This window comes from Mustelus asterias, chromosome 17 (genome assembly GCF_964213995.1).
Source record: "Mustelus asterias chromosome 17, sMusAst1.hap1.1, whole genome shotgun sequence".
Classification (NCBI taxonomy): Eukaryota; Metazoa; Chordata; class Chondrichthyes; order Carcharhiniformes; family Triakidae; genus Mustelus; species Mustelus asterias.
In genome coordinates this window covers 6,091,151-6,117,346 of record NC_135817.1, presented here as the reverse complement: position 1 = coordinate 6,117,346, position 26,196 = coordinate 6,091,151, and the positions used below count along the sequence as shown (strand labels likewise).

The 26,196-nt window shown below is 42.7% G+C and overlaps 1 protein-coding gene across 22 annotated transcripts in view; it reads right to left on the bottom strand.

Annotated features, from left to right (window-relative positions):
* The window catches only part of LOC144506293 (RCC1 and BTB domain-containing protein 2-like), a 109,962-nt gene that overhangs the window by 58,005 nt on the left and 25,761 nt on the right, over positions 1 to 26,196 (bottom strand). For all 22 annotated transcript variants that reach the window (XM_078232194.1, XM_078232196.1, XM_078232211.1 and 19 more), the window contains exons 6-10: positions 22,015 to 22,122; positions 20,155 to 20,297; positions 18,661 to 18,851; positions 6,842 to 6,968; positions 5,406 to 5,539 (exon numbers count right to left, since the gene is read on the bottom strand). In XM_078232194.1, the coding sequence (XP_078088320.1) occupies positions 5,406 to 5,539; positions 6,842 to 6,968; positions 18,661 to 18,851; positions 20,155 to 20,297; positions 22,015 to 22,122 (703 nt within the window). The remainder of the gene's footprint in view (positions 1 to 5,405; positions 5,540 to 6,841; positions 6,969 to 18,660; positions 18,852 to 20,154; positions 20,298 to 22,014; positions 22,123 to 26,196) is intronic.

Below are 26,196 nucleotides of genomic sequence, written 5' to 3'. Positions count from 1 at the left end.
ACAGGTGAGAGTCCCTCAAATCCAAAAAGAGCTGCACTTCATTACCTTACCTCCTTCAGCGTTATCTCCACAGCTGCCTTGTGAAAGCAGATGCTCGCACAACTTTTCAAGCTTCTCTCAGAGGGTCATTAATCTTTCAAACTCTCTTCCCCAGAGATCAGTGGAGGCAGTGCCAATAAATGTTTTGAAGGCAGAGGTAGATAGATTCTTGACTAACAGGTTATCAGGGGTAGGGAGAATGTAGAGTTGATGCCACAATCAGATTGGGCATGATCTGGTTGAATTGCGGAGCAGGCTCAAGGGATTAAATGGCCTACTCCTGCACCTTATTTGTATGTTCACATGTTTGTGACTAATAAGTTCACTTTAAGAGCAGGCAGAAGCCTTTTCACAGCTGCTGGCAACGAGCAGCCCATTTCTGTCCCTTAGTCACTAAGCTTTCCCAATATGCCATCCATTTAGTTCCAGGAGTGCTGCAAGAATATTAAACAAGGTGGCTTCATGTCACAATGCCTCCCAGTGCCATACTGAGGATTGCATATTTACTCCATGATGTCACTCAGGAAGGTCGGAATGGAATATTGAGGAAGCAAGACCTCATGGAGTCACTTTGGAAGAGCTTTGAGTGATCAATGTTATCAAAAGGAGCTGTTGAAAATTACACCGAATATACAGTAGAGCAACAAGTCATTCACTTCAACTAGTGTGTGTTAGCATTTATATACCACAAGGAGCAGAAGGCCATTCAGCCCTTGCCTACTATTCCATTCATTATGATCATGGCTGATCATCTAACCTAATAGCCTGATCCCACCTTCCCCCCAAATTATTTGATCCCTTTCGTCCCAAGAGCTATATCCAACTCCTTCTTGAAGACGTTCAATATTTGACCTCAACTGCTTTCTGTGGTAGTGAATTCCACAGGCCCCCCACTCTCAGGGTGAAGAAATTTAATCTCTGTCCTAAAAAGGTTTACCCCTTATCCTTATACAATGACCCCTGGTTCTGGACATCCCCACTATCAGGAACATCCTTTCTGCATCTACCATGTCTAATCCGGTTAGAATTTGATAGGTTGTGAGATTCCTCCTCATTCTTCTGAACTCCATGAATATAATCCAAACTGACTCAATCTCTCCTCATATGTCAGTCCTACCATCCCAGGAATCAGTCTGGTAACCCTTAGCTGCACTCCCTCTATAGCGTGAACATTCTTCCTCAGATAAAACTGCACACAATATCCCAGGCAGGCCTCACCAAGGCCCTGGGGCAAGACATCCCTGTTCCTGTACTCGAATCCTTTTGCTAATAAGGCCAACATACCATTTGCCTTCTTTATCGCGTGCTGTACCTGCGCGACTGATGTACAAGGTCATCCAGGTCTCGTTGCACATGCCCCTCTCTCAATTTATAGCCATTCATAAAATAATCTATCTTCCTGTTTTTGCTATCAAAGTAGATAACCTCACATTTATCCACACTATACTGCATCTGGCATGCATTTGTCCACTTAGTTTGTCCAAATCATACAGAAGCATCTCAGCATCCTCCTCACAGCTCAGCCTTCCACCCAGCTTTGTGTCATCTGCAAATTTGGAGAGACTGCATCTAGTTCCCTCATCTAAACTATTAATATATATTGTAAATAGCTGGAGTCCTAGCACTGCTCCCTGCGATACCCCACTAAGCACTGCCTGCCATTCAGAGATATATCCGTTTATTCCTATTCTTTGTTTCTTGTCTGCCAACCAGTTTTCTATCCATCTCAATACACTACTCCCAATCCCATGCACTTTAAATTTACATGCAAATCTCTTATGTGAGGCTTTGCTGAAAGCCTTCTGAAAGTCCAAATAAACCACATCCACTGGCTCCCCCTCATCAACTCTACTAGTTATATCCTTGAAGAATTCCAGTAGATTTGTCAAGCATGATTTCCTTTTGTAAATCCACGCTGTGTGTGTCTGATTCTGCCACTGTTTTCCAAGTGCTCTAGAATTTTTCACACCACCAACATGTGACTGATCTATAATTCCCTGTTTTATCTCTACCTCCCTTTTTAAATTGTGGGTTTACATTAGCTACCTTTCAATCAGTCCAAAATTTCTTCACCCAGAGAATGGTAAGCCTGTAGAATTCACTACCACAGAAAATAGTTGAGGCCAAAACATTGTATGTTTTCAAGGAGTTAGATATAGTTCTTGGGGGCGAAGGGAATCAAAGGATACAGGCGGGGGCAGGGGAGGGGGGAGGGGGGGGGGGATTACACTATTGAGTTGGATGATCAGCCATGATCAAACGAATGGTGGAGCAGATTCGAAGGGCTGAATGATCTGCTCCTGTTCTTATTTTCAATGCGATTGTTCCAGAGTCTATAGAATCTTCGATGATGACCACCAATCCATCCACTATTTCTAGGGCAGTTCCTCAAGTACTTCGGGATGTAAATTATCAGGCCCTGTGGATTTATTGGACTACAATCCCATCAATTTCCCCAACACCATTTCTCTACCAGTACTGATTTTCTTCAGTTCCTCCCACTCACTAAACCTTGTGTTCCCCAACATTTCTGTTAAGTTATTTGTGTCCTTCTTTGTGGAAATGGAACCGAAGGCAAGAAAACTCCACCATCTACTGTCCTTCCTCAAGTGATGAGTTAGTATTTTTCCATGTTGAATACTACTTGGAAGAAGCACTGAGGATAGCAAGAGCACAGGATGTGATCTGGCTGGGGGAATCTCACTAATTCTTTGTTCATCTATAACACCCCATAATTAGTTAGCTTGACTTTGGCTTTTAATGGTTTGCATTTTTCTGGAATCCAGTTGATTACATTGATTTTGGACTGAAAAATAAGAGAGTCATGTATACAATATCCTGTACACTCGATTCCCATCTTTTCTTTTGCTAGTTCTTCCTATCAGTTTATTTGGGGTAGTTGGACATCTCCCCTGGTTACTTTATTTTATGCCCGCTATTCACTTAATAAATTTGCCTATATGCTTGAAGGAATTGAAGTAGCAATAATTTGGTGTGCCCCTATTAGGGTGATAGATCCCTTATCATTTAAATCAATCCATATAGATTTGTATCTATCATGTTACATCCATTTCTCCTACTGCCATTGTGTTCTTTTAACTTGTACAACTAAACCCCTCCTTCTAGTGTTATATCCTGCAATATTTAATTACCAATCTTGTTCTTTATGTGCCAATAAAAACAGAAAATGCTGGAAAATCTCAGCAGATCTGACAGCATCTGTGGAGAGAGAATAGAGCCAACTTTGAGTCAGGATCAAAAACACTCCATCAAAACCTTTCAAAATTTTAAAGATTTCTATGAAGTCACCCCTCAGCCTTTTTTCGATAAGAGACCCAAGCCTGTCAATCCTTTCCTGATAGATATACGCCACACATTTATGGTATCATACTAGTAAATCTTCTTTGAACCCTCTCCAGTGTCTCTATATCCTTTTTATTTAGTTTACCTTCCTGCCCTGAATAGAGCATTGTCACTTGTCTTTCTTCCTGCTCATTTCAACTGCACTAGACACAGTAAATGCTACCTGAAAAAAACTGAATGACATCTGATCCAAAACTAAAAGGAAGTTGTCTGAAATCTTCCTTATAATTGCAGGAATACTTCCACAGGATTGATTGCAGGATAGTCTGTACCTGATCTGGGAGACTTGGTTAACTTCTGGCTGCTGCTAGGCTCACACAGGGACATGGTGATGGGCACCAGCCTGGACCTGAACAGCCATCCCTTTCCCACCCCTAAACATTTGCAGCAGGTCAGCCTCTCCTTGGCATCGCCATCCATATTCTCAAGGACTACTCAAGTGGCCATCAACACTTCAGGAGTGTGCCTGTCTTACCTTTATACCACTATTAGCACCTTCTTTAGTCCTTAATGCTACCATTAGCACTCCCTTTCTCCATCTCTCCTTCGCTCCAACCTATCCCCGACTTATTCTGCTCCACCTCCTCTGAATATATAACCTAGTAATTTCTACCTTTCTAACTTTGAAGAGGAGTCATACAAACTCTACAAGTTAGCACTGTTTCTCTCTCCACAGATACTGCCAGACCTGCTGTGTTTTTCCAGTATTTTCTGTTTTTCTTTCAGAGATCCAGCGTCCGGAGTATTTTGCTTTTACTACAGTTTAAAAGCTGCATCTGTATGCAGTTGCAAGCTATGGCTACTAGATGGAGATGCAAGACAATTTTTCCATTTTCTCAATGGTGTTGTAACAGTATGAAGTCTCAGATCACCAGGTTAAAGTCCAACAGGTTTATTTGGAATCACAAGCTTTCGGAGTGCTGCTCCTTCATCAGGTGAATGGGGGTAACACTCAATAGTGTTACCATTGTTGATGCCCCCATCAAAATCCTGGCAATCACCATTGACCAAAAACTTAACTACATCAGCCATAAAGTATTATGGCTAAAAGGGCAGGTCAGATGTTAGGAATTCTGCAGCAAGTAATGCAATAATGATTCCCTGAAGCACGTCCACCATCTATAAAGCAGTGAAGTGGAATACTATCCTGGATGAGTACAGCAACACTCAAGAAGCTCAAAACCATCCAGAGATAAAGCATCCACTTGATTGGCATCCCATCTACCACCTCAAAACATTTACTCCCTCCAGACCCAGAGCACTGAGGCAGCAGGGTGTATCATCTGCAAGATGCACTGCAGCAACTCTGGGTTTAAGGTGAGAGGGGAGAGATACAGAAGGGTCCAGAGGGGCAATATTTTCACACAGAAGGTGGTGAGTGTCTGGAACAAGCTGCCAGAGGTAGTAGTAGAGGCGGGTACAATTTTGTCTTTTAAAAAGCATTTAGACAGATGGGTAAGATGGGTATATATGGATATGGGCCAAAAGCTGGCAATTGGGACTAGCTTAGGGGTTTAAAAATAAAAAGGGTGGCATGGACAAGTTGGGCCGAAGGGCCTGTTTCCATGCTGTAAACTTCTGTGACTCTAACTCTATAACTCACTGACCCATGTCCTTTCCCACCGAGACGAATGAGGGAAGCAGACACATATGAATCTTACCATCCACAGAAGCCCCTCTAAATAACACACCATCTCGGTTTAGAAATATATCTCCTTCCCTTCAGGGTCGTTGGGTCAGAACCTCTTTTGTTCGGAAATGACAAAGTCATTTTGGACTCGAAATGTTAATGCTGTTCCTCCCTCCACAGATGCTGCAAGGCCTGCAGAGGTTTCCCAACATTATAAGTGTATTGTTACTATGGCAACTCTGAAAGGCCATTTATTTTTCCTCCCCAAAAACCTACCCACCTTTAGCAGGACATCTATGGTTCTAATTTTCCTCATTTGTATGTGACATTATGAAATAATTGAACTATACATATCTGTTAAATAAGACAGTACCTATCGCATCCTCAGGAGGTAGGTTGACAGAGTCTGTGTACAAGTATTCTAGAAAGGCACGGTACACTGGATAGCTAAACTGGTCAATCTCAATCACCTCATCATCATGAAGCATAGATCGGAAGTGTTCACACCTGCACAAGTGAAGTGATAAAAACATTTTCTAATAAAGCATGCTGCAAGAAATTGAAGCATCAAAAGGCCAAGCTGAATCTGCAAAAAAGTACATTCACATTGCATTTTAACAGCTTTAAATGTATTTTCTAGATCTGCATTAGTCCTTTTGAGAGTGAGGAAAGGAAAACTGAGAAAAATACATCTTAGGGATGGCACAGTGGCACAGAGGTTAGCACTGCTGCCTGACAGTGCCAGGGAGCCGGGTTCAAATCCAGCCTCAGGTCACTGTGTGGAGTTTGTACAGTCTCCCCATGTTTGCGTGGGTTTCCTCCGGGTGTTCCGATTTCCAACCACACTCCAAAGACATGCAGACTAGGTGGATTGGCCATGCTAAATTACCCATTAGTGTCAGGGGGACTATCAGGGTAAATACATGGGGTTATGGGAATAGGGTCTGGGTGGGATTGTTGTCAGTGCAAGCTCGATGGGCCAAATGGCCTCCTCCTGCTCTGTAGGGATTCTATGATAGGTGTAGAGATAAGTAAGCAAGTGATTTGTTGGAGAAGAATACAAGTTCAACCACTGTAAAGCGACTGTATCCACTGCCTATCCGGCAAGTAGTCCATATGTAGAATTCACATACAAAGAATGGGGGTGGGAAAGGAAGTATAAACAAATAAAACAACAAGTTTCATTCATGCAGTACTTTCAACACAGCAAAACCTCTCTAGGAACTTCACAGGAGGTAATGTAGACAAAAATTAATACTGAGCTAAAAGAGGAGACATCAGAACAAGTGGTTGGTTAGAGGTCAGGTATAAGCAACATCTTATTGGACAAGAGGGTTGGAGCGGGAAAAGGGGTTTGGGAAAGGAATTCCAGATCTGAGCCCCTAGATTACTGAAGACACAGTTGCCAAAGTGAGATGAAGAGTTGTATCAGAGGCCAGAACTTGAAGAAAGGCAGAATTCTCAAGATAGGGAGTGGCAAGGCCATGAAGGAATGTGAACATGACGATGAGAATTTTAAAGCCCAAATGATAACATCTGAAGCCCCAAAGAGGCTTCATGAAGTACACAAAACCAAAACCACGTTAAACTAGAATTCATTATGGGGAACAACTGGCCTGAATATTTCAAACAAATCAAATCTGCAAAATCTCCTCTGAAAAATCATCAAGAAAACATTGGAATGCAGTCAAGATTTTAGAATAGTTCTGAACATAAAAATAAATCTCTCATCAATTTTAAGGGAACTATTTCTCACGGTTATTAATAGTTTCTGCCATGAGTGGGTCTCTAAAGACTTTGGACCATTACCTTATTTTAAGAACAGCTTTGTGAGCATAGATAACCTTTCCATCCACAAGAAACTTTAGATCCGAGGTTTCCATGCTGTCAAACTCTTTCTTCATTGATTGTGCCACTGTCAAGTGATGGTCACTTTCTATAATTCCAGAAGAACAGACACAAATTAGACTGGGAAAAGGGAAACAGAATTAGTGAAGGGAGAAATAAGCAACAAAAATCAATTCCATTACTTTTATTCCCCTGTTTCATGTGCAAATTTTAAAATAAACTTGTTTTCGCAGAATATTTGCTGAAATGCAATTAATTTCAAATGTGCTCAGCAGTACTCTCCGAGTGCAGCATGTAACTGGTTACTGGTAGAGGTCCTCAGCAGTGTTCCCTTCAAGTTGTGCACATGTGCAGCTGTGGACCACTCTTACAAAGTGCAGCTGCATAAAAAATGTAAAAGGTAACAAGCAAAGAAATAAAGCAGCTTTGCACAGCAAAAAAACAATGTTAACGGGAATGTCGGTCCTGGGTATTTAGGAAAGGATTGCTTCTTCTTTCTGGTCTCCCCAGCAATGAGCCTCTTGAGGTCTCTTGCTTTGAAGTCCACTACTTATCTAGCTCCTTAATTGCAGAACCAAAGGTTCTCTTACTGGGAAAAATTAATTGTTTGAAATGGAAATTTGATCCAAGTTTTTTTACTCAGACAGAAATTGCAACAAGGATTCTCAGAGGGAAGACTGAATTACACGAAAGCTACCGCACAAAAACTCAGTTCCTTCAGTCTAAACACTCCATATTTATCTACTATGCCAGAAATTCCCATTTCCTCTCTGCCAATCACCTATCTAATCAATTTGTAAATGTTGACATGGCCTGTTCTATTACTGCAGCTTTGCTGGAAGTGCAATGTGAGATGTGCATGAAAACAGGCGTTTTCCTGCATTTCCAGCAAAATTACAGCAGGGGGCAGCACAACGATTTACAGCCATGAACCCTGCTGCAAGCACCAACTCTGGTTGTGCATTCCAGAGTCTCACAAACCAACTGTGTAAAAAAAAAAGCTCTTATTGCTCTCAGTCAATAAATCTCTTCTTTAATCTGAAATCAATGTCCCCCTTATTTTAGACCCCCTTACAACTGGAAACTGAGAAATGTCATGATTTACTTCACAATTTGGGCGGCATGGTGACTCAGTGGTTAGCATTGCTGCCTCACAGCGCCAGGGACCCGGGTTCAATTCCCGGCTTGGGTCACTGTCTGTGTAGAGTTTGCACATTCTCCCTGTGTCTGCGTGGGTTTCCTCCCACAGTCCAAAGATGTAGATTGGTCATGCTAAATTGACCCTTAGTGTCAGGGGGACTACTTAGGGTAAATGTATGGGATTATGGGGATAGGACCTGGGTGGGATTGTGGTCGGTGCAGACTTGATGGGCCAAATAGCCTCCTTCTGCACTGTAGGGATTCTATGCATTGGTTCAAGATGAGATACCAATCTCTCCTGAGATCACAATCTCAGCCTGGTCCCAGTGCAGAATGAACAGAGCGGAAGGCCAGTAAAGAACTTGCTGTTCTTGCACACTGGCTGACTAGATAGAACTTGGAAACAAGTTCTGGGAGAGGTCCTCAGCAATGTGCCCTTTTTTCACTTGTAGGCATAAAGCAAGCAGATCCAATAGGGAGGAAAATCACCATTTTTAAACAATCAAGGAAATCCAATTTTGTATATTTATAGAGCAGGTATAAGAAATAATATTCAAAACGGTCTACATCCGCATGTTCTCACATCTCTTCAAATAGATTGTGGCGTGAAAGATTCTGTTTCTAACAATGACTGAATAATGTGAAATTAATTAGAAGAAAACTTACGTTATATTTAATTAATTTCCAATTGTAACCATTTTCAACACAGTAATTAATCACTGATTAACGTTTGGAGTACTTTTTGATTTAATTTATTATTGTCACATGTACACAGTGAAAAGTATTGTTTCTTACGCACTATACAGACAAAGTATACCATTCATAGAGAAGAAAAGAGAGTGCAGAATGTAGTGTTACAGTTATAGCTAAGGTGCAGAGAAAGATCAACTTAATGCAGGGGAACCATTCAAAGGTCTGATGGCAGCAGGGAAGAAACTGTTCTTGTGTCGATTGGTACGTGACCTCAGACTTTATCTTTTTCAGAGTGAAGAAGATGGAAGAGAGAATTTCTGGGGTCCTTAATTATGCTGGCTGCTTTGCCGAGGCAGGGGAAAATGTAGACAGAATCAATGGATGGAAACCTGGTACGCATGATGGATTGGGCTATATTCACAACCCTTTGTAGTTTCTTGCGGTCTAGGGCAGAGCAGGAGCCATACCAAGCTGTGATACAACCAGCAAGAATGCTTCCTATGGTGCATCTGTAAAAGTTGGTGAGAGTCGTAGCTGACATGCCAAATTTCCTTAGTCTTCTGAGAAAGTAGAGGCGTTGGTGGGCTTTCTTAACTATAGTGTCAGCATGGGGAGACCAGGAAAAGTTGTTGGTGATCTGGACACCTAAAAACTTGAAGCTCTCGACCCTTTCTACTTTGTCCCCGTTGATGTAGACAGGGGCATGTTCTCCTCTACACTTCCTGAAGTCGATGACAATCTCCTTCGTTTTGTTGATATTGAGGGAGAGATTATTGTCACCGCACCAGTTCACCAGATTCTCTATCTTCCTGTACTCATTCCTGTACTCTGTCTTGTCATTGTTTGAGATCCGCCCCACTATGGTGGTGTCGTCAGCAAACTTGAAAATCGTGGTGTTTCTTTCTCCAGGTGTTGAAAAGTTGTACCCTTTTTTATGATGCAGCAACACAATGCCTTCCAAACACACTTTTTAGTTAGCAAAACTATTTTAACATAAACATCTACTAAATGTATATCAAGTTCATAATGATAAGTTGACATTGAATATCTTTATTATAGTGTTTCTTTATTAATTAATTCACTGGGAAGAGTTGTATTGATTTAGTGTCTATCCCTAGTTACCACCGAGTGTTCTGCAATCCACACAGTACTGTTAGGTATGAAGTTCCAGAATTTTGACCCAATGAGTATGAAGGAACAGGAATATGTATACCTAAATCAGGATGGTGTGCATGAAACCACCAATGACTACTCTTCAAAAATATTTCATTGTCTATGAAACGCTTTGGGGCGTGATGTGAATACAGACTTGTTCTTAATGTTTATCCAGTGCAGTTGTTGAAAATAAATAAACTTGCCACAACAGAAGAACTCAGTTGTCCTCACATCCAGCAGAATAAGAATTAAAAATACAACTGCTAAGTGATGGGAGTCTCTGTAATTTTAATGGGGCTACTACTACCAAGTTCCTACCAATTTGTGAAGGGATCACTATGGACCAGAAGCTCAAGTGGACCAGCTATGTCAATAGGGGCTGGAACCTCTGCAATGTGCTTATCACTTCCTGGGTCCTTAAAGTCTCTCCAAGGCTCAGGTCAGAACTGCGATGGAATAGTCCCCACTGAGCTGGGTGGCAACAACATTCAGCAGTCTTTAGCACCAACTAAGCAGTTCACTTGATTGGCGCTCCTGTCACTGAATTCAACACCCACCCCCTCCTCAACCCCTTTACTGTCTAAATTATCATACAGTTTTCCCGATATCCGACACTGGATGAACAAAAAATTTCCAATTAAATATCGGGAAGATTACAGCCACTGTCTTCAGGCCCATCACAAACTCTACTCCCGAGCCAACAAATCCATCACTCCGTTAAATGCCTGAGGTTGGACCAAACTGTTCATAACTTTGGCATCATATTGATTCAGAATAGCTTTCGACTGCAAATCCATACCATCATAGTACACAACTCTATCTCCATAACATTACCTGACTCTACCCCGCCTCAAATCTTCTGCTGAAACCCTCAACCATGTCTTTATGACTTCTAGCCTGTTAATGCATTCCTGACTGGCCTCCCACATTCTACCCTCTGTGAGGATTTTAATGTGCCAGGTTATAGAACAAGACTAAAGGTGTACTACAACCAAATCTCTATTGCACTGAAAAGCCTGCAGCCAATGTCAAGAAGCATGGAGCTTTCCAGCACCAACTTGTAATGCATCTTTGCACAGAGCTAGAAGACTACCCTTTCTAACACAAGACAGGTTATCACCTACAGCAGCATACCTGTGGACATGATGCCGTATCTATGACCAATATCAAATTCTATTTAATACAAGTAGTTTGATCAATGGTTTAAGTGCTGCAGTGGAAGCTCAGATCGCTGCCACCAGTGTTCAGAATATTACTGCTGAAAGTAGTTTCCAGGCTGTTCGAGCTGCCCATTAATTTGATCGCCAACAAATCAGTACAATTGATGAAACATCAGATTAAGATTTGGTATGAAAGGTTTTTTTGCTTTCTTTCCAACTCATTGACGGCTTGTGGTTTTCTATACCTAGAAATTAGGAAATGGTTAAAATTGCTCATTCTCAGGACGCTTTAGAATTGGATACATCAGAGCACAATTTAGCTGATTGTGCTGTTTAGCTTCAGCTAAGGTGGTGCAGGATGTGGGTTGCAGGATGCATGACTCATGCGATTGATTTCTTTTTGTGAGATATGCAAAACTATATAAGAAGACATTATTGAGTCACTGGCACAGAGCAAAGGCAGTTAGTTACTTTCTTAACAGTAACCACAGTTGGTCACCTGGGTGCTCTGTAGAAACTATAATACTTCTGCGGGTCTTTCTCACAATGCTTGTCATGCCATAATGAATCATCTAGAACAATTTTCGTGATTAGAGGGTTCCCTTCACAATTTGTAGAGATTAGAAAGATTGAATCTGCCCAGAGAGAAAACAGGTAATGCTGCTTATTTCTCTCGGGTGGGATTTTGCGGGTGCGCTCGCCCCAAGGCCAGAAATTCCCGCCCGAGGTCAATGGACCTCTGTTTGCATGCTCCATGTCTCACCCATTACGATTCCCATGGCAGGCGGGACAGGAAAACTCTGCCAACGTATGTCTATTGCTTGGAGACATGGTATAGTTGAGAACACGGTGGCACGGTAGCACAGTGGTTAGCACTGCTGCTTCACAGCTCCAGGGACCTGGGTTCGATTCCCGGCTCGGGTCACTGTCTGTGTGGAGTTTGCACATTCTCCTCGTGTCTGCGTGGGTTTCCTCCGGGTGCTCCGGTTTCCTCCCACAGTCCAAAGATGTGCGGGTTAGGTTGATTGGCCATGCTAAAAATTGCCCTTAGTGTCCTGAGGTGCGTAGGTTGGAGGGATTAGTGGGTAGATATGGGGGTAGGGCCTGGGTGGGATTGTGGTCGGTGCAGACTCGATGGGCCGAATGGCCTCTTTCTGTACTGTAGGGTTTCTATGATTTCTATGAACAACAAAAGGATTAGGTTGTAAATCTTATTTGTTGCCAAGATTCAGTTCTCTTCCATTGAGCAACTGGTGACAGGATTTGACCTGCAACACTTCTGTCAAAACACACCCAAGTACCTAGGGCAATTGGAAAACTTGTAGAAAATCCAATTTTGTTTAGTTAGGAAACAGTTTCAGTCAGTGCATGGGGTTATCCCGCTATTAGTTCAAGTAGGCATAGCTCTTCAAAAGAAGCTTATTTATGCGGCTGGTAGTGAGCTATGTGTCACCGTAATGACCAAACTAGACGGACATTTTATGATTACAGATGATCAAAAGGGGAATTGGTGAATGAGAAATAAATGACATTAAAAGCAGCAATGTCATTGAAAGCAGGTATGTGGCTCACTTCTGCATGCTGATAAGCGAAAATAGTCCAAGAAGCAATTGCCAAATGTTAAAAGAGAAGCACAAATTGGGGTGACATATCAACAACGATTGTATATCGGTCATGTTGGTTCAGTCACAACTGTCAGGCATCACTGCTACAACCCAAAGATTAGGGAGTCTGCAGGAAATACAAGAATGGGATAATTTCTAAGAAAGAGTAAACAGGAGATTGAAAGAGATTTACAGATAGATGAGATGTACTTGACCTTATGTTACAGCAAAAGAAAAAGATGATTGTTTACACACAATGTAAATTTTTTAAAATTGAATGTGAAGGAATCGTGGAAGTCCTTCCTCTGATGGAGGAAGAGAAGCTGTTGGAAAGAGTGAAAGAACACCTGGATAGTTCAGTAGCGAATAAAAAGAGTCCTTTGTAGAGAATGACCAGAATTGGTTGTGCCATGCTTTTCACTTCTGCGGAGAGAACCACAAATGATGTGGCATAGTATGGTGGAGGCTTTGGAGAGAGTGCAGAGGAGGTTTACCAGGATGTCGCCTGGTATGGAAGGGCTTAGTTATGAGGAGAGATTGGGTAAACTGGGGTTGTTCTCCCTGGAAAGACGGAGGATGAGGGGTGACCTAATAGAGGTGTATAAAATTATGAAAGGCATAGATAGGGTGAACGGTGGGAAGCTTTTCCCCAGGTCGGTGGTGACGTTCACGAGGGGTCATACGTTCAAGGTGGGGGGGGGGGGGAGGGAGGTTTAACACAGATATCAGAAGGACGTATTTTACACAGAGGGTGGTGGGGGCCTGGAATGCGCTGCCGGGCAAGGTGGTGGAGGCGGACACACTGGGAACGTTTAAGACTTATCTAGATAGCCACATGAACGGAGTGGGAATGGAGGGATACAAAAGAATGGTCTAGTTTGGACCAGGGAGCGGCGCGGGCTTGGAGGGCCGAAGGGCCTGTTCCTGTGCTGTATTGTTCTTTGTTCTGTATGGGAAAATACAGATTGTAAAATAATCTGGAACAAAGTAAAATCTTGTTAAAATAAGGCAAGGATCAGATAACAGTAAATAGCTGTCATAGCCAATGACCATTTTAAGAAATAAAAAGTCAGCAAGTTAAAAATAGAAGGGCAGGAGAAAGACATTCAGAAATTGAAAGACTGTCGATAACAAGCAAGAGTGACTAAAGGTTCATCTCAAAGCTGAGAATGAAAAGGAAGAATTAACCCCTTTGCAGCAAACAAAGGCCAGAAAATAGTTTTATAGATAGATGAAGAGTAAGAACAGATGCAGGAAGATTGAAATCCAACAGCACCAATGAGGGATTAAAACTGTCGTGAAAGAACAAGATTGAAGCAACAGACTTTCTTTCAGTTGGTTCAAGCTGCAGTGTCTTATAGAAAAAAAGCAGTTTAACTCTTTTAAATCCGTTTTGATGCTCTGAATGATAATGCAAACATTTAACAGTTCCATTGCATCCCAAAGTTGGAATAGAAAGATTTCTAGAAACTGAAAATATAATAAAGGCCAGTCCACACATTCAAAAAGGGGAGTTAGGGGACAAGAAACAATTGATCACAGGCTGGCTACAAAACAGAAAAGGAAAGTAGGGATCAAAGGCGGTTACTCAGATTGCTAAGGGCGGGGGGGGGGGGGGTTATTTGCTCCACACAGATCAATGTTGAGATCACTGTTATTCAGTATTTGCATAAACAATTTGGACCCCAAAATCTGAAGTACAGTTTCAAAATTTGCATGATACCAAATGTGGGCATTATGGTTAATAAAGAGTTGGATTGTGACGAAACACAATGAATAAACTTGCACTATCTGCACATAGTTGGCAAATAAACATCAATATACATATGTGGGAGGTAGCACATTTTGCTGGGAAGAATAAGGTAGGCCTGAAAAGTAAACATCTAAACAGAATAGAGCAACAAAATGATCTGGGGGTACAGATACACAGATAACTAAAAGTAGAACCACAGGTTAAATCCATCATTAAGAACAAAGCACTGCTTTAATTTCTGGAGGGATATAATTGAAAGGCAGAGAAGTTACGTAAAACTTGCAGAGAACACAGGGAGTGTTATGAACTGTTCTAGCCTCCATGTTAAAAAATGGACACAGAAGCCCTGATGAAGATTTGCAAAAGCCGTATCACAAACAAAATTGATCAAAATGTTTGTACTATCATTGACTGCCACCACATGCGTTAAAAGAGGTTAAACTACTTTCATTTCTGTAAGACATTGCAACATGAAACAACTGAGAGGTGGGAATTCATATGAAGAGACAGTACAATCAAGTCTTCAAAGAAACCTTCCCAGTTCTGATAAAAGGCCTTGAAAATTTCACTCTCTATCTCCCACAGATGTTGCCAGACTGGATATTTTTCACCATTTCCTGTTTTCATTATGAAAGACCATCTATTGGTCTGTAACTTCAATTCCATTCTCTTAATAATTTCAATCCCTGACATTTATGGTGAGCTTTTAATTTCTCTTTAAATCTGTCCTTTGTTTGATAGGCAATAAAAAAGCAATGTCTACAAAACTGAGTTTATTTATTGTAAAAGGGCTATCTATAGTAGCGAGCCCTCTAAAGGAGTCTGTGTCTGGAAGGTCATGTGACACTCCCCCCAACTGTCCAATGGGGCAGGAACATCCAACTCCCCGGGCTGAGTTCATGTTTTTACTATCAGAATCGATCCTCGAGGTGAATGGAGAAGATGCATATTGATTGAAGCACTCTGTATATAGTTTGAGTTAGTTAATAAATAGTTAGTGTTTTTAACCTAGTGGATGCCAATCATTACATTGGCGGCGAGGAAAACGGAAGCGCCTGAAATCACAGTAAAAATTGCGAAGGACACCTAGTTTGAAATGGTCCTGCATAAGTCTAATCAGGTCCAACCTGCAAAGAGGAAATCAGTAATATGCCTAACTTTGGCAAGTTTGAGCTATTTGATGCAAATTCTGAAGACTGGGTACAGTATGTGGAGCTTTTGCAATTTTCTTTCCAAGCTAATGGAATCGAGGGTGAGGATAAGACAAAGGATATATTGCTTACTGTGTCTGGGGGACTCAGGCATACAATTTGATCAGAAGTTTAACATTCCCAGATGCTCCTGATACCAAAACTTTTGTACAGCTTGTGGAACTAGTAAATGGGCGTTATCATTCTAAGCCTTCAGTAATATTGCAAAGGTACAAATTTAACTCAATGGGGAGAGACCCACACTGCAGACTTTGTAGCAAGGTGAAGACAAATAGTGGAGCACTGTGAAATTGGTTCAGCGTTGACTGATATGTTGAAGTACCATTTGGTCTGCGGAGTAAACAAAAAGGCAATACAGAAAGGCTACTGGCAGAGTCGCAAGAAATTTTTAAAAAGGTGCTGCAAGGGGTCTTAGCAATGGAAAATTCAGAGAAGGGGGCCCTAGAGTTGCAAAGCGGCAGAAGGGTGAGGTCCACCCTCAGGGAATTCTGAGCCAAGTAACTCACCTCCTAATTTCCCAAAGCCTGTTCACCACCTCCAAGACACAAATCAAGAGTGTGGTGGAATACAACCCACTTATCTGGATGAATGTAACTCCAACAACACTTGAGAAGCTCAGCACCAGCAGGAACAAAGCAGCCTCCTTAATCGCCCCCCACCCCCAACCACCACCTTAAACATTTACTCCCTTCACCACCAATACACAATTGGAGCAGTGTGTACCATTTAGAGGATGAAAGCAGGAATTCACCAAGGCTTCTTAGACAGCACCTTCGAAAGCCACATCCTCTACCATCTAGAAGGACAAAAGCAGAAAGCTCATGGGAGAATCACCGAGTGATTACAACAGAGGTGGTCATAATTTGGCCCATTGTCTCCGCACCAGCTCTCCAAGCGAGCATATCACCCAGTGTCATTCTCCTGCCTTCTCCCCATAACCCTGCACATTGTTCCATTTCAAATCATTGGGTCTGCGCAGATTTCCTTTGGGTGCTCCGGTTTCCTCCCACAGTCCAAAGATGTGCAGGTTAGGTGAATTGACCATGCTAAATTGCCCCGTAGGCTCCAAAGATGTGTAGGTTAAGTAGATCGGCCATGGTAAATGCGTAGGATTACGGGGAGAGGTAAGGTGCTCTTTGGGAGAGTCGGTGCAGATTCATTGGGCTGAATGGTCTTCTTCTGCACTGTAGGGATTGCATGTTTCTGATTGAACCTGCCTCCACCACATTCTCCAGCAGAGCATTTCAGATCTTAACCACCCACTGCGTGAAAAAGTTGCTTTTGCTCTAAACCTGTACTCTCTCCTTCTTGATCCTTCCACCACTGGAAACAGTTTCTCCCTAATCTACTCTGTCCAAACCCCTCATGCTTTTCAATATCTCAATCAAATCTCCTCTTAACCTTCTCTTCTCCAAGGAAACACTCCTAATTGTGAATCTTTCCTGCACTCTCTCCAATGCTTTCACATCCTTCTTAAAGTGGGACACCAAGAACTACTCCCAATAAAGTCCTGCCGTTCCAACAAACGGCAAAATCGCAAACGACAAACATGCTTTTCTTTGGAACTCATTGGACAGGTTCCAGTAACATAAGGGCAGCAATAATTTGGGCAGTTATCCAACAGACAGCAGAGCTTTCAAAATTAAACATAGCTGTTATTGCAGCTCTGTAAGAGTTTTAACAACACCAGGTTAAAGTCCAACAGGTTTATCTGGTAGCAAATGCCAATAGCTTTCAGAGCGCTAATAGCATTTGCTACCAAATAAACCTGTTGGACTTTAACCTGGTGTTGTTAAAACTCTTACTGTGTTTATCCCAGTCCAACGCCGGCATCTCCACATCATTGCAGCTCTGCACAGAGAGATTTGGATATTTCCAAGTTAATAGATTTGATCGGGTTGCATTCCAGCTGAAACCATTCTGGTCTCTGCTGTACCGGCGGCACGGTAGCACAGTGGTTAGCACTGCTGCTTCACAGCTCCAGGGTGCCGGGTTCGATTCCTGGCTCGGGTCACTGTCTGTGTGGAGTTTGCACATTCTCCTCGTGTCTGCGTGGGTTTCCTCCGGGTGCTCCGGTTTCCTCCCACAGTCCAAAGATGTGCGGGTTAGGTTGATTGGCCAGGTTAAAAATTGCCCCTTAGAGTCCTGAGATGCGTAGGTTAGAGGGATTAGCGGGTAAATATGTGGGGATAGGGCCTGGGTGGGATTGTGGTCGGTGCAGACTCGATGGGCCGAATGGCCTCCTTCTGCACTGTAGGGTTTCTATGATTATGGCCGCATCTCTCCAGAGAAAGAGAGAGAAAAATAATGCAGATAAGCAAACACTACTCAGCCAATGGGTGATGTGGTGTACCAAGCACAAAGCACATGCAAGTGAAAACAGGAACAAAGGAATTGTGAAAGGCAGGATTCAACGAGACTCCAGCTGAGACAGGACTTGTGCCTTATACAAATTCAACAATCTCTTTGCTCATTTTAGAATGAAAGGATGGTATGGATGTTCCTTGCTGCCAAGGAAGGATATACCAGAATACTTCTCTTTACAGCAACTGGCAGTTCAAGTTGAAACGATATTTATCTGGTGTAATGATGCACCCAAATGTTTACATTTTCCATACTTCTGGTGACACCATGAAGATGAATAAATTAATGTCAATCAGTTGTAGCAATTGTTTGAACTGTGGACTAATGTCAAAAGACAAAGGCATATTCACAAATACAATAAAATTAAATTGGACCATCCCTATTTGTCCTGAAAGCAGGTTCATCCAGTTTAATGTCGTGGCCACATCAGATTGCGGTTAAAAATCAATCACAATGTGCTGGACTGGACTGACCTCACAGATTTCCCTTCCTAAAAAGGACAACAGTGAACTAGTTGGTTGTTTATAATAATCTAATAGCTTTTAAGGCTAATTTGCTTTTCATGCCATAGTTTTGTTTTTTGGACTGAACTCAAATTTCTCAAACAGCGGAATTTGAACTCAGCGTCTGCAGTATTTTGGTTATTTCAGTCCTCACACATACTTCAATGGAAAATAGTCACAAAATAAAATTATCTTACCTACAGACAGGAGACGCCATGTAACTGCTGGTGAAGCAAAGCAGGCAAACACATCATCTGTGCAAGAGAAGTGAGTGAGCTGTGGGAGGATGACTGACTGTCCCCGGCATTGGCCCCACATGTACACCTGACCACCCTGGGTCTTAGCAGCTGAGGTGTGAGTAGAATGGCAGGCTGCAATCTCCACAATTCTGGGAAGGAGCAAAAATGTGACAGAGATCTGGTTCAATAAATAGAATAGAATACATACAGGGCAGAAGGAGGCCAGTCGGCCCATCGGGTTTTCACTGACTCTTAGAAAGAGCATCTTACCCAGATCCACTCCTCCCCCACCCTGTCCCCATAACCCCACACATTTACCATGGCTGATCCATCTAACTTACACATCTTGGGACACCAAGGGGCAATTTATCATGGCCAAACCATCTAATCTGCACACCTTTGGACTCTGGGAAGAAACTGGAGCACCCGGAGGAAACACACACAGACACAGGGAGAACATGCAAACTCCACACAGATAGTCACCCAAGGCCAGAATCAAACCCAGGTCCCTGACGCTGTGAACCAACAATGCTAATCACTGCACCACCCTGTAGTTCCGAGGAAACTACATATGCAAGTCCCTTAGGTATAAAGTATTGCCCATAAAGGATGTGCTGATGATTAAATGAATAGAAAGTGTTATTTACATTTGCTACACATATAGATTTATTTTACATCGAACTAATGGAACAATTTTATGGTTAATAGGGTGAAGCATTTTCATGAACATAAAAGGAAAATGGGTCAATTTGAAAATTAGCACCAACAATTCCTCTCAAGAAATTTATTTTGACTTTTCAATATTTCAAAGCACCCAGAGCAAAGAAGCCTCAGCTTGATGTTATTTTATTTCCACCTGAAAATGGCACAATGATTGAGTTCTATTTACTAAAAGACAAAGAAGTGTTTTATTTGGTTTTCCACCTCAAGGAGATTTTGCAGATAATTTTTCTGTTAAAAAAAACTATCCAAAGAAAAAGAAACTCTTGGATTTCAAAACCCTCTCACTATATAAAAATACCAAAAGGAAACCTAATCATCAGTCAGTTCTTTCTATTGCAATAACGATTAAAACAATCAAATGCAAAAAGCCAGATCCAGTATTGTGCTCACAATTTTAACCATTTACTTGATATGAGACATAAAGTTGGTAGATGCATTTCTGAAATAGTGACATAGAAATTAAGATATTTTGATAATGTAAATTAGGGAAAAAGCAGCTATTTTCAATGGGTGCATAGTCAGTAGCTATGTTACAGTGACCACCAGCTATCATCAGATACAGCACAACAAGGTCATCCAAGATTATTCAGAAAGGTCATTGTATATAAAATGTTTGATCATACCATACATTATAAAATGAAAAATTAAACTGAAGTCTTCTGCCACATTTAATATAAAGAGTTAATAATGTTAACCAAGTGATGAGAGAGATTTTACCACAACCATTACCTTTCTCTATCCACAATGATCTGCACAGGGCAAGACTGGTTGCTTTTAACACCGCTGCCCAGCTGGCCATATGCATTAGCTCCCCAGGAATACAGCGAACCCTCATCAGTCAGTGCCAGGGTGTGAGCATAGCCGCACACAATCTGCAAGTAAAGTTACATGTTGCAAACATTGGTATTAGGTACGTCCAAGCTGAAACAAGAACAGAATTCTAAGCACAGCTCAGGCAAGTTAGTACAAATGAACACTGATGCAGGCATCAATATAGCCATTCTTACACCAGACAACGTGTAGATTCTATTTGGAGGCAAGTCATGTTAAGTTGCATTATACACAGAGCTCCAAAGGCATAGAAATGCAAGTCTGGAACCCTATAATATACCAGCTGCAAACAACTCACTGGAGCTACTGGTCTTTGATCAGCAGTGTAAATATACCCAGTTTTTTCTGTACCTCTTTACGACATCACAAAAAGCTGTAGCAAATTGCAAAATCATGTTGCAAGCTGAATCTAAAGAGCGGCACCATGCAACTTCTTCTGAAAGAGACGATTCACATTTCTTGGACTTTATATCACACAGGAGTGCTAGCAAGTGGTATGGACATGAGCTGGACAATTTCCTAAATCTTATTTAACTGTAGTCAGAACACCAGCACTGACAATACATTTAAAACTTAATAGCTGGGTATGGAGCTCAGTGCCGATTTTTAAAGCAGTCTAGTAGTCCACTCTTTTTAATACCAGTTGCAAATTCAATCACACAAGGTAACCCATGCATAAGACAACCCTTCTTCTGCTTTGCAATCAAATAAATCCTATGGCTTACAAATAGAATTTCCCCTCTGTCAACATGATTAACTACAGAGTAGGAAATTGATCGTAATGCACTCACACTTCACTCTCCTATCACTGTTAGTTTTCAGACAGGGTCAAAGAGACTGGAAGCGTGCAATAGCATGCACAAGAGGGCGTGCAACACGCACAGCTAACAATGGTTCTGCATACTCTTTAAAGTGCGTTACAGTGCTATCCACCATAATGTATCCTATGATGACTTCACCACCATCACTTACCACTCCAATGGCCTTGTTTCGTCCTGTACAATCCGGCGGCACAATAGCACAGTGGTTAGCACTGCTGCTTCACAGTGCCAGGGACCCGGGTTCGATTCCCGGCTTGGGTCACTGTCTGTGTGGAGTTTGCATGTTCTCCCCGTGTCTGTGTGGATTTCCTCCGGGTGCTCCGGTTTCCTCCCACAGTCTGAAAAACGTGCTGTTAGGTGCATTGGCCATGCTAAATTCTCCCAGACAGGCACCAGACTGCGGCAAGTAGCGGAATTTCACAGTAAATTCATTGCAGTGTTAATGTAAGCCTTACTTGTGACTAATAAACAAACTTTAAAAATACGCGCAGGGAGAGAGTACTTTTAAAGAAGGACCTTAAATGCCTTAATATTATCCCATAATACTTCAGAATTTCATCTAAACTGTACTTTCGTTTTTAATGAAACAAACTTACACATACTGAAAAGCTCAAAAGTCAGCAATAAAGAACGGCCAGTTAGTCAATCTGTTTGCAGTGAGGTTGTTTAGAACGTCAGAACAAATACTGCTCTTCTTCAGAAAAAAATATGCATATGGGTTTTAGTTTAATATCTTGGCCAAAAGATGATTCTTTCCATAACAACACATTCCTTCAGTATTATAATGAAGTGTCTGTCCAGATAATGCTTAGGAGTGGCATTTGATTGAACCCACAAACTTTTAACTCAGAGAAGAGTGCTGGCTCCCAGGAAAGCACTACCAACTAGTCAAGATGACATTTAGTCTACCAATACTTGTCAAATGTATCAAACATACCTGACACACATGAATTCCTTGCAATGCTGCCAGTCTACATGGGGTTGGCTGATTACCATTACTGCCCAGTCCAAGTTGCCCATTACCATTGTAGCCCCAACCATACACCTGCAATGCAAGATAAAGCCAGTTAAATTGCAAGTAAACAGAATCTTTCATATCCTTAGGATGTCCCAAAGTGCTTCACAGCCGATGAAATACTTTTTAAGTAGAGTCAGTTTCAATGTTGACAAATCAAGAGCTAATTTGCACATAGCAAAGTTCCAAAAATATCAATGAGATAAATGTGATCATTCATTATAGCAATGTTGGTTGAGAGATCAATGTTGGCCAGGACGCCAGAAGAACTCCTTCGCTCTTTTTCAAATATAGAAGATTGATTTCACTCAGTCAAGTCAAAAGATGTGGGAACTCTGCCGCTTGGAAGGAGCCGAGCATCAACACTGATAACAACACTTATAAACTCAAAAGAAAATCACATGAAGGATACATTTATGATAAAAAGTCCCAGAGCAGACAGACTCCTCAAGCCATTACACACACGAGGAAGTGGACAGCTGCCTGAAAGCAACCGAGCCAGACAAAGCAACAGGAGTCGATGGGATTTACTCAGGATTCCTAAGATACATCGAATCACAGGGAAGAAAATGGTTAACAAGGCTGTTTACCAACATTCACAGGAAAGGCACCATTCCAAATATCTGGGGCAGAATTCTCCCGAAAAAATTCAAAGTGTGACAAAAGTCTGATAACCAGAACGTTTCACTTCTGTTTTTTTCAGCGAGATACCCCGTGCAACTTTCCCACAATGTCAATTTTCTTTTGGCAGTCGGGAGTTTCACACTGGTGGTGGGGGTGGGGTGGAGGGCCTAAGTTCACTGGGGAAGTTGGGAGCAACATCTCCATAGACCCCCTTCCCCCGGTGAACCCTGATCACCAGACCCACCACCAGCCCTCACTCCCCGATGCAGAGTTTCCCTCTTTCCCTCCCCTACCACTGACCTCCGTCCTCTGGTTAGGCCCCACCCCCTTGACATTGCCTGGTGCCCGATGGGCAGTGCCAGAGTGTCAGGCTGGCATAGCCAGGGTGCTGGGCTGGCACTGCCCAAGGGGCACTGTCCATCCCTGCCCCCGACCACCTGGGGAGGGCTTTCAATGGCTTCCGGCCCAACCGGCAAGGCCATCACATCTGATCCTCGTTGGTGAGGACCATCTATGATCCTCAACGGTGAAGACCTCCATCTGCGAGGTCATCTGCCAAGGGGGTGGGGCCTAACCAGAGGACGGAGGTCAATGGTAGGGGAGGGAAGAGGGAAACTCTGCATCAGGGGGTGGGGGCTGGTGATCAGGGTTCACCGGGAGAGGGGGGTCTATGGAAATGTTGCTCCCAGCTTCCCCAGTGAACTTAGGCCCCCCACCCCCACCACTGGCGTGAAACTCCCGACTGCCAAAAGAAAATTGACATTGTGGGAAAATCGCATGGGGTATCTCGTTGAAAAAAACAGAAGTGAAACGTTCTGGTTATCAGACTTTTGTCACACTTTAGTAGAAAAATTGTGCCCCAGCATCAATCCAAGATAGTGACCATTGCCAAGCCAGGGAAATCACTTGACAACCCATGCAGTTACCACCACATCGTTGTGCTCTCAATGAGATACAAGATCCTGAAATGCATCTTGCTAAACAGATCGAGTCCCATCCTAGAATCAGTCATGCTCCACTATCAGGCTGGGTTTCGCAAAGGCCACACCTGTTCACATATTGAGGCCAGTTTCCAGTAAGATGTGAAGACAGGACTTTGTTGACTTATTGTAAGCCTATGACACAGTTGTGGTACACAAACATCCTTCAAAAGCCTTGCAATTAATCAACCAACAGTTTTAAATCAGCCGTCCACATATAACCAATAATGGGCTCTCATAGAAATCAGTCATTGCACTGGACCTTTTTAAAAAATATACCAGGCACCCTCCGGATCTTTGAATATGATGATGACTTGCCCAGGCTTTTCCGGTTTTTCTACCCAAAATACAATTTTGGACGCACTGCTGGAATGTATAAACGAAAGACTCATGACACAGCCATAACCAATAAGCCACCATCATCAGCACTTATGAAGATGCGAAGTAAAAGTCCTATTCTGACCATGTCCTCACTGCCATCCCAAACTAAGAATAAAATCATCCTTTTAGGGACAAACGCTGGCTGTGCCTCCGGTGCCTGAAGCAGAACCATTGAGAAAACCAGGTGGGAAAAGCCAGAGGACATCCTTCTGCTGAGAAAATGTACTCAGCATAGCCAAGTTACAATAGGCCCCTCATGGTGGCAGTGCTGCCTCACAGTGTCAGGGGCCCGGGTTAGATTCTGGCCTTGAGTGACAATGTGGAGTTTCCACATTCTCCCAGTGTGTGTGGGTTTCCACCAGGGGCTCCGGTTTCCTTCCACAACCCAAAGTTGTGCAGGTTAGGTGGATTAGCCATGGTAAATCCGTGGGGTTACGAGGATAGGGTAGGGCAAAATGCTCTTTCGAAGAGTTAGTGCAGACTTGATGGCCCGAAAGGCTTCCTTCTGCACTGTAGGGATTCTCTCAAAGCATTGGCACTTACTGGATTACATCATGGACATGTTGAATCAGTGATGAACATTCAATCAGCACCAAGACATTGCAAGGCCCAAAGAAGCTTCAAAACAGCCCAACCCAAAAGAAGAATTCCAAGTGCAGCTCACAATTTGGAAAATCTCCAAACATTGAACTCAATTCCAGAACAGTGTGACCAAATAAATTCAGCTGTACTAGATTCCTGTGTAAGAAGTCTCACAACACCAGGTTAAAGTCTAACAAGTTTATTTGGTAGCAAAAGCCACTAGCTTTCGGAGCGCTGCCCCTTCGTCAGGTGAGTGGGAGTTCTGTTCACAAAGAGGGCACATAGAGACACAAACTCAATTTACAAAATAATAATTGGAATGCGAGTCTTTACAGGTAATCAAGTCTTAAAGGTACAGACAATGAGTGGAGGGAGCGTTAAGCACAGGTTAAAGAGACGTGTATTGTCTCCAGACAGGACAGTTAGTGAGATTTTGCAGGAGCCTTTAACATGTCATTGATGAAGACGAACATCTCGCCAAGGCCATCCCCACACCCCCACTTCTTGCCTTCAAACAACCGCACAACCTCAAACAGACCATTGTCCGCAGCAAACTACCCAGCCTTCAGGAGAACAGTGACCACGACACCACACAACCCTGCCACAGCAACATCTGCAAGACGTGCCGGATCATGGATACGGATGCCATCATCTCACGTGAGAACACCATCCACCAGGTACACGGTACATACTCTTGCAACTCGGCCAACATTGTCTACCTGATACACTGCAGGAAAGGATGTCCCGAGGCATGGTACATTGGGGAGACCATACAGATGCTACGACAATGGATGAATGAACACCGCTTGACTATCACCAGGCAAGAGAGTGTTCTCTTCCAGTTGGGGAACACTTCAGCGGTCACGGGCATTCAGCCTCTGAACTTCGGGTAAGCATTCTCCAAGGTTGCCTTCACAACACACAACAGCGCAGAGTCGCTGAGCAGAGACTGATAGCCAAGTTCCGCACACGAGGACGGCCTCAACTGGGATCTTGGGTACATGTCACACTATCTGTAACCCCCACGACTTGTCTGGACCTGCAAAATCTCACTAACTGTCCTGTCTGGAGACAATACACATCTCTTTAACCTGTGTTTAATGTTCCCTCCACTCACATTGTCTGTACCTTTAAGACTTGATTACCTGTAAAGACCCGCATTCCAATCATTATTTTGTAAATTGAGCTTGTGTCTTTATATGCCCTGTTTGTGAACAGAACTCCCACTCATCTGATGAAGGAGCAGCGCTCCGAAAGCCAGTGGCTTTTGCTACCAAATAAACCTGTTGGACTTTAACCTGGTGTTGTGAGACTTCTTACTGTGTTTACCCCAGTCCAACGCCGGCATTTCCACATCTAGATTCCTGTGCCCAGACTATTAGGCTCCAGCGTTGTCATCACCAGGACTGTTTAATTAAAACAATGCTGAAATATGTTATCCCCTAGAATGAAAATGAGCAGCCTTTGTTGCCTGGCAGAACAACCCAAAGTCACAAATCAAAAGGGCTGCACTCCAACTACTCAAGGTTGACACCTG